Raw genomic sequence first — 18,699 nt, 5'->3', positions numbered from 1 at the left:
AGGAATGTACTGTATGTGCTAATGTGCTTAATGCTATTCCACTGGAAACAGTACTTTATCTCTGCCATTTTGCATCTTTCTATTAACAGTGGAGGTTTCCCACACCATTGCCTACTGTCAATTTCTTTTTCTGGCCCCCAAGTATAACCAACAGGTCAATTTTGGCAGCTGCACTGCAGTCCTAGGCTGCATTAACAGAGGAATAGAATCAAGATCACGTGAAGTGTTAATATGACTTTATAATGCCTTGGTAAGGCCACACTTGAAATATTGCATTCAGTTTTGGTCGCTATGATGTACAAAAGAGTACAGAGAAGAGCAGCAAAGATGATTAGGGGACTGAAGGCTAAAACATACAAAAAACGGTTGCAGGAATTGGGTCTGTCTAGTCTAGTGAAAAGAACTAAGGGTGATATGATAGCAGTGTTCCAATATCTAAGGGGCTACCATAAAGAAGAAGAGTCAACCTGTTGTCCAAATCACTTGAAGGCAGAACAAGAAGCAATGGATAGAAACCAATTAAGGAGAGAAGCAATCTAAAACTAAGGAGAAATTTCCTGACAGTTAGAACAATTAATAAGTGGAATGACTTGTCTGCAGAAATTGTGGGTGCTCCAACACTGGAGGCTTTTAAGAAGAGACTGGACAACCATTTGTCTGAAATGGTATAGAGTTTCCTGCAAAAAAATGCAAGCAAATTACTGGTTCATGGAATTCATAATGTGGGGGCGAATTGTTCAGTTACAGTATTTACAAATCCATATATAAGACAATGATCAAGACAGTAGATTTGTCATTTAGAAGAAAATGCTTTAGGAAACCTTTTTCTGCCCACCTCCCCTTTAATAATAATAAAAAAAAAACCCAAACATTTATCATTCTTTGGCATTGTTGATCTCTTCCTTTAAATGGTTGATTTACCACAGTGCTGTATGAAAACATCCATCTTTCTGTGGCACTTCCAGTAGTATTTATATCAACTATCACAGAATTATAGCTTCTCCTGGATTTTATTTGAAGCAACGGTTCAAGGCAAATTTGGAACACCTTAAATTGCTAAAAGATTTAAGCATTCTGAGAGATAATGGAAGGAGTTTTAATGCAAAAGTGTGAAATTTTCTTAAAAGAAATTTCATGCAACCCTTTCTATTCATACAGAAAATATTTACCATAGTTCCTAGTTTGTTTTATAAAAAGCAACCTAAATACAGACTCTTCATTTTCACATTTATCTCTTTAAAAAAAAACAAATGAAAGTTTCAAGTAGGAATATGCAGATTTTCAGAAATCCACTTTTTTTTCATTATACATTTTGGCAGGGCAATTTTCATTCTCTCCCTTCCCCACTCCTTCCCCCCATGGATTGATTTATTTATTTTGTACATTCTGAAGACATATTTATAAAATTGGATGGGATGAAAGGAGGTTTTCATTCTGTTGTTTTAAAATGCTTATTATGGAAATTGTCTCATCTTTTTTTTAAAAAAAAAAAAAACAACTGGTGTAATTGAAGGAGAGTTTGACTTTGAAAAGTGTCTCTTCTGGGATTTCCTGGAACCATATGATTGATTGATTTAAAAAATAAATGTGTAGATTTTTTAAATAATTATTTTAAGGTATTAATTCCATGTCTTTACTGCAAGTCCATATTTCTTCTTAATCAGGACCCTTTTCCACTTTTAAAAATTATGCACATCCTGAAAAGAACTTAAATGGATGCATTTGTAGAATATTTATTTATGAAATCATGTAAAAATAACAATATTAAACCATTAGAAAAATAAACTATTTTTTTCATAAAGAAAACCTTATAGTTTAACAAACAGAAGCTAATAATGAGAAGAGTGACATTGTTTTAAATGTATCTTCAAAATGTATCTCCAAGTATCTTCAATATCTAGCAAATAATTTTGATTTTGAGGGCAGACCTCTGAGGAGAGTCTTAGGGGACCCCTGGGGGTATTCAAACTATACTTTAAGAAACACAGTTTTAAAGTAATCAGTTGCCTTTCATGGACTGAATTTAAGTATCTAAATACTTTCACAGAGTAGAGCTGTACAGATGTTGTATGAAATAAATAGTTTCTTCCCCCAGTGTCAAGTGATACATCATACAGGAGGGAGCCTATACACATAGAAGCTCCTGTACAATCTGGTACTTGTTCTATGGGTGTAAAAGCCTCACCCCTTGCAGGAGTACATATAGAAGCTACTTCTTCCAGACATTTATGCTCTGTTCGTAAGTGCCCCCTGGAGAGGAATAAATGACTGTTGCTTTACTGCAGTACTTTTTTAAACACTTAAATATTCAGTATAGCTGTGTCTGCCTGACGGCTTTTGAACGCATGTATCTGAATTGAACTGAAGGATTGTCATTTATGCATCTACAGTAATTGCTTTCTCACAAAGTATCCGGTTTGTGAAAACTATCTGCTCCTTTGAACCATACCACTGGAGGAGCTGCGCTCAGAATGATTGGAAATGATAGCTCTTTGAAAGAGTCTTCAATATTTTACATTTAAAGAGGCACAGCAATAATTGAATTGGAATAGCAGTCTTTATTCTAAGAAAATACAAATCCTTGGAGAAACCCCTGATTTCCCATCCCCTCTTTAACACTGATCTGAAATGTTCCCAAGTATGCCTAACTATTGTATGCTTTATTTTGCAGGGTTTTCAAGGGAAAACAGGGCCACCTGGCCCTGGCGGTGTTGTTGGACCCCAGGTACAATGTTGTTGTTTAAACTTGATGATTGATTGATTGAATTTGTAACCCACTTTCTCTCAGGAAGGTCAAGGTGTGGTGTACATCTCCCTGCAGTAGTAATCTGCCATAAATTATGCTGAGAAACAAAATATTATTATTTGTTCGGCACTAACTTTGAACCATTGCTGAACAAATCATTGTAAATTAATGTCTACCTGTTTTAGTTTTGTTGGAAACAAATGTCAAGTGAAGGTTGAAGTTTTCATGAGAAAAAAGCCAAAGGAATGTCAAACAAGAGCTTAGAAAGTTTGATGAAATTATCTCTCTATTTATTTTAGAGGATTTCTTGCGTTCTTATCATATAATCCAGGGAAAACATCTGGGAATTCTTATTGGAATGAGCTGCTGTTTGTCGAAAATATGGCAATTAGAATTAGAATGAGCTCTAAAAGAACAAAGTGTTTAACTCTACTGCTATGCAACTCTATATTTCATTTCCACGTACACCTCAAGGGCAGTTTATGATCTTCACAATCTGTAACAGATTGCCACCATCAGAATCTCCAAAGTACAATATGAATTTGCCTGGTCTGAAAGAATACAGCCACAGCTAGAATTGACATTGTAAGTTAATGGGGTCACGTGACATTGTCCTTAATGGCCACACTGCTTAGTGATGGAGTTGCTGCTCCCTATTATGGTTGATAAGTGAGGACTACTGAGCTGTCCCCAAATGACTGGATATATGCATGCATGGTGATATCCACTGTATATCCGCTGTGACCACGATGAAGCAAAGCAGTTTTGTACAGCTCTAATGAGGCATCTGAAATAAATATTTAAAATTTAATATATTGAAGGTGTTAATTCATTTCTGGGATGAATTAACAGCAGAAAAGATCTTTTTTCCAAGAAAGCCTGTAGGATTTCACTGGAAATACATACTTAGGCAGGAGGATTTTGGAGTCACAGAGGGGAAAAAGAGTCTCTTCCAATCAAACTCAGATTAGATAGATTGGAAACAGTCTTATCAAATTTGGAGACTTAGCCATTGTTATCAAGAATAATTTTGTACTGGAAATTCACAGCTTTACTTCATAATAAACCGTCAACGAACATGATATTCCTTTGTCAGAGTAAAATTAGAAGATCGAAGCATTTTGTAAAGAAGTGAGCTAATTTCAGTGGAGCTTGAAATTAATAAAATCAGTAAAAATCCCAAAAAGCTGAGTTAAAGTATTCTAGAATGGGTGAGGTCTCCTCAAACTGAGCTTCTGAAAAATGAAGATTCGTAGGAGATTATTTGTATCTTGAATTTAGGGTATTGTTAAGAATCAGAAACTTGGTTATACCAACCATTTTATCCTTTAAAATAGCCATGCAATCTGGTGTCCTCCAACAATATTGGGGCTGTAATTTTGGGAACAGTCCTGGCTGGGCTCATCCATATTTCTGGAAACTATTGTTCTAGCAACTCTGAAAGGCTCCAGGTTGGAAACACTGCTTTAGAAACCAGACATTTCTACTTTTTTTCTGCTCTACTTTAATGACAGTTTAAATACAGGAGAAACAGTGAAACACTATACAGCTTTGGGGTTTTTTTCCCCCCACCAACACTTCATTGAAGTGAGACAGCAGGCGTCTTACTAAGTGTAAATTTTATCTGAATCATCTTTTTGTTTTCCTTGCTTCTTTTATTGACCAAGCCTTTGTTTAATTTGGAATGTGTGATCATGCTGTGTTTGTGTTTGTAAAGATAAATGAAGTCTCAGCTCAGCTGTATACCAATATCCCCTACATTTGTTTTCCATGTCAAGCTTTATATTCTTTTTGTGCTCTTTAAGCGTGGTGCCTGCTGTCACCAGAAGCAATCTATGAACTGAATTTCGCTTCACACATCCATGTTTACAACGAATTTGGGGCGTAAACATGTGTCATTGTTCATTGTTTTTTAAAAAATTGACAGTTGTATCATTATTAGTCTGTGTTGATGTTTCAGATGGCTGCTTAATGTTTCAATAACAATAATTAAAATTCTTGTGGCAACGCACTAGATTCAATTTCCTTTGAACTTTCCTTTCAATGGATTCCTTATAAACAAAACAAAAAAAAAATGACTTCTTAGTATGCTTTAGAAAAAGTAATCCTCAGTTCTTTTTTTTTTTAATGCATGCTTATGAACAATGAGTTATATTTGGATTATCTCACAATGTTTAGGAAATCTACCTACAAGTAACTGAGGGAAGTCAATCAGGTCATGGAAGATATCCATTTCTATCTCAAGGTGTTTACATGAGTACTTAGACTACACTGCCTGCTTTCCCCAAGACAATTTAAACAGCATATCCATGTGCACTCACTTAAATTCATAATTAAATTGGGCATCTAATAATCTCAAATAAACATAACCTGTATTCAGAGTTGATGGGAATTATACTCTAACACCGTGATGGTGAACCTATGGCACCTTTGGCACGCAGAGCCCTCTCTGTGGGCACGTGCGCTGTTGCCAGCTGCTCTTCTGGTTTCTGGTGCACGCATATGCGCCGGCCAACTGATCTTTGTGGGTGCCAGAGCACCGGAAACCCGAAGACCAGCTGGCTGGTGCACATGCACACGACAGCCACCTGGTCTTCAGGTCTCCGGCGCTCTGACGTGTGCGCATTCCGGTTTGGGCACTCGGTGCCAAAAAGGTTCGCCATCACTGCTTTAACACCATCTGCACAAAGTTTCCAACAACAATATTCTATTTGCCAATTCTAACACGTTGCACCCTTTCTGGCTGCAAAAAAGGCACATGTACCATGTTAGCGGGGGGTTTGGCGAATAGGAATAGTGTAGACATGAGGATTAAGGTAAGCAAGCAGACCTAACTCCCTTCAGGACTTCGCAGCTCAGTAGTGTCCCTTCTTAGAGAAGCTTTTTAAACTATAACTAGTGAGCATAAGGAAGAGATAGAGAGAAAGCTGACTATATTCAGGTAGTCCTCGACTTAACAATCAGAATTGAACCCAAAATTTCTGTTGCTAAGTGAGACATTTGTTTATTTGAGTTTGACCCCATTGTACAACCTTTCTTGCCATAGTTCGTAAGTGAATCACTGCAGTTGTTGAATTCGTACACAGTTACTAAGTGAATCTGGTTTCTCCATTGACTTTGCTTGTTGTAAAAGTGGATCATGTGACCCCAGGACACTGCAAATGTCATAAATACAAGCCAATTGCCAAGCATTGCCAAGGTCATTAGTCACTTTTTTTCAGTGCCTTTGTAACTTCGTACAGTCACTAAACAAACTGTTGTAAGTCGAGGACTGCCTATATTTCTCCCTTTCCTATTCTTTGTGTGTTGATCCTTTGTACAGGTAGTCTTTGACTTATAACAGTTTCTTTAGTGACTATTCAAAGTTATAAGGGCACTGAGTAAAGTGACTTATGACCGTTTTTCACATTTACAACCATTGCAGCATCCCCATGGTTATATGATCAAAATTCAGACACTTGGCAACTGACTCATATTTATCACAGTTGCAATGTCCAGCAGTCATGTAATCACCTTTTGTGACCTTCTCACAAGCAAAGTCAATGGGGAAGCCAGATCCACTTAACAGCCATGTTATTAACTTAACAACTGCAGTGATTCACTTAACAACTGTGGCTAGAAAGGTTGTAAAACGGGGCAACACTTACTTAACAAATGTCTCACTTAACAACATAAATTTTGGGCTCATTTGAAGTTGTACGTTGAGAACCAGCTATATATCATGTCATTTATTATCCTTCTGGAAGAGGGAGAAGGTAATACCTTACCCTGGTACAATTATATTGGAGGGATGTTAATTGTCAGATGATTCAACCGTATTAGAATTTGGGAGTTCAAAATTGGAACATGGGAGTTAATTAAACACATTTTATTTTAAAGTGACAAATAGCATATTGTACTATGGAATAATTAATGCCATGCTTTTGGATTTAGGGTCCAACTGGGGAGACGGGTCCAATTGGTGAAAGAGGTCACCCTGGACCTCCAGGGCCACCGGGTGAACAAGGACTTCCTGGTGCTGGAGGGAAAGAAGGCGCTAAGGTATATGTTCACTTTTCAGAAATGCAGGGAAAGGTATACAGTGACTTATGGAATGCATTTGGTACGTGGCCATCAAGTCATTTGCCTGGGATTTGCAGCTGCATTCTTCCCTTACAATTTCTGCATTAAACAGTGAATTGGAATAAACAGTTTCCCTAATCCTTTCCAACTTGGTGATCCTACACATTCTTTTTTTCAGTTGACAACCATAAAGAACATAGTGAGACTTGCTAAACAAATTGGACTGCTTTTTGGCACAAATGAAGTATCGCTTGCCATAACATACAATCCTCTCTTAATTTAACAAGATGGAAGGTCTACATTGTAAAAGTCTCAAAAGTTCAAAGAAAGCAAGCTCGTGAACTTCACATAGCAAAGATTTTGAACCGACAGACTAGATAATCATCTGGTTGCCATGTAATTAATTGTGCTACAGTTTTTTCCAAAAACTTCAAAGGGGAAGCTTAATGATTTGGATTTTGAGGTACTGCATTTGAAAATACAGGATTCACCATGTTTTAATGTAAACTAGAGGAAGTATGACATAGTAACTACCATTGTGATAAAAATGAGATCGCGTTAATGAAGTTTACTTATAAAAGACCCATTCCTGATTCAGAAGCACATTTAAAGATATCATAAATTCTGTCCTGTATTGACATAATTTTCAGGATTTACCTGTAAATTGATTAGAGTTGCAATGTATGTGATGGTTCGTTGATGAACTGCCTGTTTTTGTTTTGAAAACTGAGTTTTTGTGGTCAACTTTCAATAAAGACTATTTATTCTATTTTCCTAGGGTGATCCAGGTCCTCAAGGCATTTCTGGGAAAGATGGGCCTGCAGGACTGCGGGGTTTCCCAGGAGAAAGAGGCTTGCCAGGAGCTCAGGTAAAACTAGAAGGGCCCTAATGAGTTAATCACCAAGAGGGGAAAGGAACATTGATGCCATGGTGATTAGATTTGGTAATATCTGGTTCTTAAGTGCATCGGTCAAGGAAGGCCCCAAACTGAGCATCCCTATCTTGACCACTCCTATAAAACATTATCTGTTAAACATTTGTAGGCTTCATTGTCAGGAGATAAGCAACATAGATCATACATTAAGATGAATATTCATAAAATAATTGACTTAAAAGAGATCTATTATTTTATATAATTTTATTTTATTTTATTATTTTATTTTTATTATCAGACCATAATAAATTAATGGTAATAGAAAGAAGTTTTAAAATACGTGCTGCAATGCCTTGTGGTATATATTATCATCATCAACAACAACAATAATAACAATAATAATAATTGACTTTTATAGGGTGGAGCAGGTCTGAAAGGCGGTGAAGGTCCTCAAGGCCCACCTGGTCCAATTGTGAGTAGAATTTGTCCACAGATTATGTTACAATGACATTTTTCATTTATTTCATTTATCTCTGTCTCTCTCTGTCTGTCTCTCTCTCTCTGTCGATCGATCGATCGATCGATAGATTGATTGACATATATCCATAGTGTGTGTGTGTGTGTGTGTATACACACACACCATCTCTTTTTATTTCTTTCATGCTGCAATATGTGCCTGTACATGCTTGTAAAGACTATACAAATGGATAACATGTGTCATTCATATTTGTCAATAGCAGTTTCCTAGTAATTACAGCAACTAACAAGTCCATTAAAAGAAGAAGAAAGTCTAAACTTAAACGTGTTGGCCTCTGTCAAACCTGCAGTTAGCTGCAGGGGGCAAATTGCTTTTCCTTGTTCATTAGGTGTTTCAAGGTAGAAAAAAGGGAGGGAAATCTGCCTCTAGTGGGAGGAAATTGAAGAGCATAAGGTCTATTAAAGAGACCGATAGAGAATTCTCTCTTGCATTCTTTTGTTTCCCAAATGTGTGTATATTAGGGCCAAATTACAAATTAGGTGATTCAGGTATCAGAAGGCATCTGCTTGAATTGTCCTTTGTTTGTTCCAAAACAGGAAAAAAAAAAAAGAGAGAGCAGCTGTACTGTCCTGATCCAGACTTTGCTGCACACTTCCAGATCATAGATCTGTGTCAATTCCAGTCAGAAATCCTACTTTCCTCACTCCTGTAATTTTTACCCGCAAATGTTCTTTACTACAAACTGCCTTTTGCTAGACAAATGGCAGCTGGGAGGGGAAAGCAGAGGTTTTCTTCTAGAATCAGTGCAAAGGTCCTATAAGGAATATATTTCAGGGGAAGTAATTGCAGTTGTCTTTTCTTCTTGGTCAGCTCAGGCATCTTCCATTTATTTATTTATTTATTTATTTATTTATTTATTTATTTATTTATTTATTTATTTATTTATTTATTTATTTTTCATATTTGTATACCGCCCTACTCCCGAAGGACTCAGGGCGGTGAACAGCCATAATAAATACAAATACATATAGAAGTTAAAAACTATTAAGAAACAGATTAAGTAATTTAGGCTCAAAGATTAAAAACATCCAAATTTATCTAAAGAGGTTTAAAACCCAATTTAAAAGCCAGTTTAAAAGCCAATTAAAAAGGGAGAGTTAGGCCAGACCAGCTTGTTGGAATAGAAATGTTTTCAGGGCACGGCGGAATATGCGTAAGTCTTGGATGTTTCGTAACTCCGGGGTTTAAAGCAGTGTGTAATGTATCCTTGAATTACATACAGAATTAAAGGAGAATATTTGTTGAAATGAAGGATCCTTGGTGCTCTCTGAGCTTGCTTGTTTTCTTGCAGACGACCCATTACCTTAACAAGGTAACATCATCAGTGCTAGTAACATCAACATCACCAGCACTGATGATGTTACCTACTTAGGGTAATGAAATCTCTGCAAGAAAACAAGCAAGCTCAGATACAGAATCCTCACGTACAGAAGTCTCTGAGAATAAATTTGTCTGTGGTGTTTTTGAGATGAAAATGAGGTTATTTATGTGGAAGTCTGAAGGATCTAGGTCACATGACTGCTCCTTGGAGAATATTCCCATCCTGGCATTGTGTGCAGAAAGAATGACACTATTGTCAGTGGTGTCCCCTGACATCCATAAGTTTTGTAACCTTTTTTTTTTTTTTAGTTAAAACTGCAAGACCCTCTAACAAAAGTCAGTTCCTTTCTGGATCTGCATTGCCAGGATTGGAACTCAATGCGAATGCATTTTTTATAGACAGTAGTGTTATTATTCTCATAAATAAAATGATTTCCCGGATTAGCATTTTCAATCACTGAAAAGAATCTTAATTTTTTTTAAAATTTGATTTATATGCCACCCTTCTCCCGAGACCCAGGGAGGCTTACAATGTGCTAAGCAATAGCCTTCATCCTTTTGTATATTTATACAAAGTCAGCTTATTGCCCCCACAACTGGGTCCTCAATTTACCTACTTTAGAAAGAATGGAAGGCTGAGTCAACCTTGAGCGTGGCGAGATTCGAACCTGCAGTAATTGCAGGCAGCTGGTCTTAATAACAGGGTGCTTTAGACCACTGTACTACCAAGGCTCATAATAATAATTAATAATGTGCATGAGTGGATGCCTCCCAGCTTACAAGAAACTTCTGTTAAATTTTCAGGAATTTTGCAGGCTCTTTTAGAGTAGAACTGAACCTTGCAAGCCGATCCGCTGTTTGGCAGCTAACATTTATCGGCATACCACTATTATAAGCATTATTCGTTAAAACAATGGTTTTGGCTGGCCCTTTCATCACTGCTGTTATAGGATGTGATACTGATGATTACCTTTTCTTGTTCAAAATTCAGTGTTTTAACATAGGTGACCTTGGTTCCAGAGGATAGATGTTTGGTATTAAAACCACTTCATGAAAGAATAGTTGTAGCGGGCAGCAGCTGGCCCTAAACCAGTTTTAGGTGCCCCTAGGGAGTCACGTGACTCCTGAGAGTCAATAGAGAAAAAAGAAAGAGGTTTTATTAGGGTTTTGAACAGGAAGAATGTTGGAGTCCTTTGGTGAGAATGATGGTTGGAGGAGGGGTGAGCTCAAGCAAAGTTGGAAATTGAGCTGCTTGGGAATTTCAGGGAGGGTACATTTTATCTCTTTAACTACGTGTTGGGTATGTAGAACCTTCTCTCTTTTTTTGGCCCTTTTAATAGCAATAGCACTTAGACTTTTATACCGCTTCACAGTGCTTTACAGCAGCCTCTCTAAGCGTTTTACAGAGTCAGCATATTGCCCCCAACAATCTGGCTCCTCATTTTACTGACCTCGGAAGGATGGAAGGCTGAGTCAACTTTGAGCCAGTGAGACTCAAACTGCCAAACTGCAGGCATCTGGCAGTCAACAGAAGTAGCCTGTAGTACTGCATTCTAACCACTGTGCCACCACAGCTCCTTAATAACATTTGAGTTGACCAATTGCCTTGTAAACACCTGCTTCATCTTGACTGAGATGTAGACTCTTCAAAAGGTTTTGTTCTCCCTTTCTATAGTTAGCCAAACCCAGGTTGAAGTGAGGATTTCCCCTTCAAACTTTTCCTGGTTTCCCCAGCCAGCAAGGGCAAGAAAAGAACCAACTATTCCAGTTGCTATTCATTCCTGTATGGAGGATTAGCTCAGAAATGAAATATCTGAAGAGAAGTGAGGCTTAAATCCTGATGAAAACTTTCCTTATTACGACAATAGAAATTCCCCAGTTTCTATCTTTCCATATTCTCCTGACTCTTAGGTGACAGCAGAATATGATTTAACCCAGGCTCGATTGTATCACTTTTAATATGCATGTGAATTAGCAAAGTTGCATGTCCTCTTATATATGTGATTTCATATAGTTGCATATACATACAGGAAATAGAGTTACAGATAAATATAATGTATAAGTGTATACTATGCATAACTGTTCGTTAATATAGCCCAGTGTTCTTTAATCTTTTTGCTCTAAGGATCTTTTCTGACTTTTAAAAATATCAGAGCCCTCCCCCCCCACCCCCAAATAGCTTGTATTTATCTGGGCTATTTATTGATAGTTATTGTATTAAAGGGACATGATGGCTCAGTGACTAAGATGCTGAGCTTGTCGATCGAAAGGTCAGCAGTTCAGTGGTTGGAATCCCTAGTGCCGTGTAACGGGGTGAGCTCCTGTTACTTGTCCCAGCTTCTGCCAACCTAGCAGTTCGAAAGCACGTAAAAAATGCAAGTAGAAAAATAGGGACCACCTTTGGTGGGAATGTAACAGTGTTCCATGTGCCTTTGGCATTTAGTCATGCCAGCCACATGATCACGGAGACATCTTTAGACAGCCTGGCTCTTCGGCTTTGAAATGGAGATGAGCACCATCCCCTAGAGTCGGAAAAAACTAGCACATATGTGCAAGGGGAACCTTTACCTTTATTGTATTAAAATTTTAAATTGACATATTTGAAAACTATTTACCGAATCATGTCAAAATAAAGACATTAAGTCCATTAGATATTAACACAAACAAAATAATTGCAGAAGCCTGTGAGGGGATCCCTTTAAAAAACATTGATATACATTATGCTTTTGTGATTATATATTAGCAGACTCTCAAAACTTCACTGAAGTGTGCAAAAGCAAGATCAGAGTATAAATCCCAAACCCTTTCCTCTCTCAAGTGTAGAATATCTTCTAGAGATTTTGAAGCCTTAAACATATACACATTTTCCACCAAAAACAGAATAGCTAACAAAACATAAAAGCTAACCTCTATGGGCTAAGGCTATAATTGCTATGAAATTTAATTCTCACTCTCTGGGAGTCCCAATCAAAACAAAGCAATATTAATATTTTTATATGCTTTTGAATCATGCCAAGTTAATATTTAAAACTGGTCCTCGTTCTTCTTTCTTTTGTTTCTGATTTGATCTTTCTAAGCATGCAATCAGCTATGTCAAAGAAAACAAATCAGGAAACACATGTTATTTATTGTAAGTGTACTGAACTTTAAAGACAGTATTGCTTTATCAAGACTACCTAAAATGAAAACCAGTATGGTATGGTATATTGAACTAACATTGGGAGACCCAGGTTCACTTTTACCTTCAGCCACTGAAAGTGACCTTGGACCGGTCATACTCACTGTCTGAATTGACAAGCTTTTTGATATGAAGAAAAAGAGAAAGTATTACATGTGCCACTTTGAGCTCCTAAACAAAAATGTGGGACATAAATCTAACAAATAAATAAATAAATAAATAAATCTAGTACTCATAAAACCCCAAAGGAAAAAAGAAAACCTCAAAATTGGCCTATCTGCAGATAGCACATTTTTTGTGGTATTTTAATTAAAAATACAAGGATCTGCTTATCCACCGGTAGGCTTATATGTGAGCACTTACTATGGAAAGTATTACCATATATTCTCGTAGGTAAATGGATACATGAAAAGTCAAGCCTAATTTTGGGGCTATAAAATTATTGACTTATTTGTAGTAAGTATATTGGTAGGTAACTCCTGTGAACGCAACTTGGAGCACATTTCAATATTCTAAGGTGCTATAGAGAAAGCTTAGTTCCAGGTTTAAAGACAAATCCATGACCTATCATAGCAACTACAGTGAACTTCTTCGATGACCGAAGGAAGAATCATTCAGAAATAATTGCTCTCTTGAGTATTGTGGACCCCAGCTATATACTGTAAGGCTTTAAATGTACTTCATATTTCAACTAGCAATAAATGGGCAGCTAGAACGATGTTTTTAGCACAAGGCTAAAGGGATCTTCTTGAGTTCTTTCAGCATCCAATCAGGTTCAAAAGTCCTGAATTAACTGAAATTTCTAAAGTTGCCCTTCAGGCAGTTGTTAAAACCCAGAGGTTACCAGAATGTGCACAAAAATTTTAAAGTCTCTTTCTTCCAAAAGGGATGTGTTTGGTGCTTCTAGCATGGACACAGTTTGTAATTAAAAAGTGTGCTTAGGTTTTCATATCTCACAGCAAATCAAAAACTGCTGAGCAGTCAAGAAGAATCAATAGATTCATACTTTGTTTCTTACTCCCATCCTTCATCTCCATTCTCCAAGAAACCAACGTGAAACTCTTTACAATGGATGTAATTTTTTTCTTCATCATATGCCATGGAACCTGGCCAACCCCCCACTCCAAACTAGAGAGATCTAACTCTTCACTTCATGAGGAGACCAGCTCCCTTGGGTGTTCTTTTAATCCCTGACTCCCAAGATTTCCCTTTCAGAGAACTGTTTTCAGCATTCTCTTCCATTCATGTCTTCCAGCACCTCTTTAATTTCCCTGGATCTCTCTTTTTCAGCTCTAAGGCTTTTTAAACAGAAAAAACCAAACTCCTTTTGGTTTTGCTTGGATAAACTTTCCCCTCTCCCTTCTAGAGGCTAGAATTCTAAGGTGATTGCTGGCTTTTCATAGTGGCCATTCAGTTGGTTTACACATATTCAGACATGCTTTACTAGGAAAGCAGATATTTTGAGTATTTCTCTGAGACAAGGGTAGAGCGTGTAGGCTGTGTGGAGAATGAATTGGGGCTATGGGAGTTTGCTTGTTTTTCTTACCTGCAGCAGATTCTAGAGTTAATGGGGGATGCCGATTCATTATAGTAACTGGTTTTCAATGAATTCAGATGTCTATATGGCCAAGTATTCATAATTTTAGCATATTCTTCATAGAGGTAGGGTGGAATTCTTTTTAGTGGGCCTATATTCTAACAAACAATTTCAGAATTCTTCTATAGTTTTGAGATATGTGAGTGTCATCTTCTGCAGTAACAAAATCATGAGTGGTAGATGTAGCTAACCCTGTGTAGGAAGTAGAATGTAATACTAAGATATTCTAACCATTCACTGCCTGATAAATTCTAATAGAATTGCTTCTTGAATGATATGAAATCAGTCCCAGGATTCAGCGGCTTTTTATGGCTTAAGAAAAAAATGTTCATTTCTCAGAAGTGTTTTTTAAAAAGAAAATTATGTTGAAGTGGTACAGATTCTGATGGCTATGTTTGTAGTATTTATCTTCATTTAATTTTTTACTATATGATATAATTTTGCTTTTGACCGTCAAGATTTCCTAAAATGCAAAGCACTTACTGCCACAAATAAAAACCTTTACAGAATTCCATTCCATGCCAATTATTCCAGTCTAGCAGGATGTCAAGTTAAACTTTTAGGAATGCCCTTGAGGAATTTTAGCAATCAAAAAAGATAGTACTAAGATGTATGGTTCAAAGGTTTCATGATTTCATGTAAGACAGCTCCTTCTTCGTATGCCATAGAAGTCCCCAAAATTTAGGCACTTTGCAGGAATGAATGAATGAATGAATGAATGAATGAATGAATGAATGTTTAGCATACCAGTCCTAAAATAAGCTGTTACTTCTTCTTTACATACAAGGGTTCTTCTGGTGAACGTGGCCCAGCAGGCACAGCAGGGCCAATTGGTTTACCAGGACGTCCTGGACCACAAGGTCCCCCAGGCCCTGCAGGAGAAAAAGGAGGTCCGGTAAGTAATTCTGAAGACAGCACATGTTAAGACTATGATATTACAAAACTTATTACCTTTCATATTTGCTAATGTTAGTTCTTCACACTCCAGCACCTTTCTATTGCATATGTGCCAGGCATACTCCTTTTCTACAGTATTTACAACAGAGTTCTGCAAAAATTTAATTAAACTCTATGACAGTTTGGTACACTTTTATCAGACCCTTAAAACCTAGGGAAAGAGGTTAAGCAGAACCGATAATTATGAACACAATAAGGGCTGTGTTTGGTTATAAAATATTTTGTTAAAATGTAGGTTTGTTTTAAACTTAGTGCCCTGTTGTATTTTAATGCACTCATTTATTTTTTCCTTCCTTATCATATTTCATTAAAATTATTCCTACTATGTATAGCTTGTAAGTGAAAATGTATATTGATAGATAAAAAGACTCTTGGAATTCAATATAACAGGTGCTTCATATGAATCTTACATTACAAATTCAGCGTCAGTATTAAGATTAAATGAGTGCTTAATTGTAACTATTAAAATTGTGCCATACAAATTAAAAACTGCATACTTCTATTATCTTTTTTTCTTTTACTCCTTACAGAAAATTCCAATACTTTTTACTTATAAAAGTATTAACTGGGGCTCATCAAGCATTGAAATTAAGGAAAATCAAACTACTGCATAGAATAGCTTAGGAAAAGTGGCAGTATGTTTTTAAAATGTATATAATTCTGTTGTAATACATGGGTGTAAAAATGACTTTATTTGACTGGTGCTAAAAATATTACAGTAAAATCTACTTTTCTGATGCAGATCGTACCACTTAAATAATGTCTGAACTGTTTGAATCTCATTTATGAAGAAACTTCCATTTTTTCTGATACATTTTTGTCCAAAAAATCCCCTCAAATCAAATGACATTTTTGCTTCTGTCCATTTGTCAAAAATTCAGTAGGTACAAATATTATTATCATATTACACCTTTCTTTGAACTATTTAAAACAAGAAGCCTAAAAGGCATAACTGAAAGAGGTGATAAGTACACAAATATGGTTGAGTTAGGTCAAAACTTTCAAATTCTCTTTACTCATATTATTGGTTTTTATTTCAAATATTGTTTTTACTTCATTCAATTTATACAGAAATTTATTAATGTTTGCAAACTATTATTTTTATTAATTTATCAAATTTCTACACTATCCTCTCACCTAGGTGACTCTAGGTACTTTACAAACAATATCATAAAATAATATAAAAATGTGAAACAAGGGTTAAAACAAGGTTAAAAATATACAAGTAAAACGTAAAAAGTCATACTTAAGAAATTAACAAAGCTAACAGGTTAATAAGGTGGTGAGAATGCCCTCAACCATGGGGTCATCCATGGGGTTGAATAACATTCTTAGAACCTTAGAATAACAAGCCATCCATGGGGTTGAATAACATTCTTAGAACCTGCTGCAGAACCAGAAGGTCTTAACACTTAGGCTCACTTAGTCATTACAAGACACAATTAGTCCCAAACAAAACTATTTTATTATAACAGCTGAGAATTACTTAATTCCCAGCTTAGTCCAAATTAATTCCAAAACAAGTCTTTTAGAAGAAGTCCTTCAGGCTTATCACAAATCTTTATCTTCTTTAGCATCCTGCCAAACGCCTTTCTTGGCAAAGCCCCACAAAGTTCAAAAACAAGAGACACTGACTGGAAACAGATTTAGCAACGTTACTTTCCTACAAAGAGCCCAAGAGCCTTTGCTGCTCTTTTAAACCTTATGGGAGGGGCCAATCATCTCCTGGCCTTACTCCCAAATTGTCCCTTTTGCTTTAGCTGTTCTTGCCTTCTGGCAACTCTGTACATGTGTGCACAAGGAACAGGCTCCTCCTGTTCCTCTGCCTCTCTGATATCCGATTCTGGAGGCTCCAGAATCCGTGCATTACTCCCAGATGGCCCTGGCCTCATCTCTGCCTCCGACGCAGAGCTCTCATCCAGGCCTTCCCCAGACTCCAGGACTGGCCCATGGTCCTCCCCAGCCTCCTCACTGTCTGACTCCGCTGCCAGCTCTGCAGGCTGCTGGTGGACCACAACAACGGGCTTGGTTCACCTCTGAGAGTAAGATGTTCCAAAGGGCTAGATCTATGGCAGAGAAGGATCTCTTCCTAGATCCCGTCAATCATAATTCTTTGATGAAATCCAAAGCATGCCCTCCCTGCCTGACTGGGTGGGACGGGTTGATGTAATTGGGATAAATGGTCATCTTTCACTACTAATTTCATACAGAATATGGTTATATCAAGAGTTCCCTTAGCCCTGTACTGGCTGAGAGCTAGATAGCAGCATAGTGTTGACATTTTAAAAAAAAAATGATAGCATTTTATGAGTCAGAACCATGAGGCTACTCTCCTGCAGATATTTGAATTCAGTACAGTGAAAAACCATAGGAGATTATGTCAATAGTCCCATATCAGTGGAGGAAAAGAGCTGGGAATTCATAAGAGGTCAATAGAGCTCAAGTTAATGAGATATCTGGGGAAGTTAACATGGCTTTATTTAGTACTGCTTAATTGTTCACATTTAATTCAAGGACAATTCACTCTTTCTGAAATAAATGCATTGTCTCTATTTATACATATAAATGAATCCTGCCACAATACATTGCAATGCCCTGTTCAGTCTTCCAGGCAGCTGTGCTTTATTTCAGAATACTCCATTTCATGCCCTTTTCTCATTTGCTGACATTGAATTACCTGCTTTATTTGGGTAACATTTATAGCATTAGCTATAAAATTGGGGGGGAAATGGTATTCAGGTTTGTTTGTTTTTTGGTTAGGTTTTTTTTTATTCTTTCATATATTTTCAGTTTGATTTCTGTCTGTAATCTTTAGGAAGCCGTGTTATTTGTATTCTTATTTCTATTTCCTGGTCTGTTATTTATAATGCACGTATCATAAAGATGTATTGAAATTCTGAAATGCAGACAATGGTTACCGAGCGACTTAAACTCTTTGGCGGTATGACATCCTGATTTCTGTAATTCATATGTATGAGTCCTTATCATGACTGAATGAACAAGGAGGGAAAATCTGAATGCTGTCACTGAACTTGCTAAAATAGATCCAGGGATAAAAGCTTGTGGAAGGCTTAAAGAACAAAGCTGAGGAAACCTGGAAACAGGTTTCTCATCGCAACCAGTCAAAAATTTTAAATTCTGTTCTTTGCTGCTCACATATTCAACTAGGACAATTATAATCAATCAAGCAAGTAGAAGTACAGAATCTACCAAATACATCCAGATTAGAATTTCTCCTACACACTCCTATTCTTCCTTTAAGATGTTTATTGTTAGCTCTCTTTTTTTGGGGGGGGGGCAGTGTTTCCCATCTTCAGAGAAACAGTCAGTAGTTGAATGGGCAACAGGAGTTTTCAGTTGTGTATCCTGTCTTTCAAATACACTCCCTCGGATACTGTAACTCACAGTATTTTGACACTTGGCTGAC

General features: G+C 36.9%; 1 protein-coding gene across 1 annotated transcript in view; it reads left to right on the top strand.

The window, feature by feature from the left end:
- COL11A1 (collagen type XI alpha 1 chain) overlaps nucleotides 1-18,699 on the top strand; it is a 274,990-nt gene that overhangs the window by 188,902 nt on the left and 67,389 nt on the right. The window contains exons 38-42 of the mRNA XM_060690063.2: nucleotides 2,672-2,725; nucleotides 6,680-6,787; nucleotides 7,587-7,676; nucleotides 8,101-8,154; nucleotides 15,103-15,210. Of these exons, the coding sequence (XP_060546046.2) occupies nucleotides 2,672-2,725; nucleotides 6,680-6,787; nucleotides 7,587-7,676; nucleotides 8,101-8,154; nucleotides 15,103-15,210 (414 nt within the window). The remainder of the gene's footprint in view (nucleotides 1-2,671; nucleotides 2,726-6,679; nucleotides 6,788-7,586; nucleotides 7,677-8,100; nucleotides 8,155-15,102; nucleotides 15,211-18,699) is intronic.

This window comes from Pantherophis guttatus, chromosome 3 (genome assembly GCF_059756535.1).
Source record: "Pantherophis guttatus breed Tessera chromosome 3, ASM5975653v1, whole genome shotgun sequence".
NCBI lineage: Eukaryota > Metazoa > Chordata > Lepidosauria > Squamata > Colubridae > Pantherophis > Pantherophis guttatus.
The sequence above is the reverse complement of the archived record's forward strand: the minus strand, read 5'-3'. Positions and strand labels throughout refer to the sequence as shown.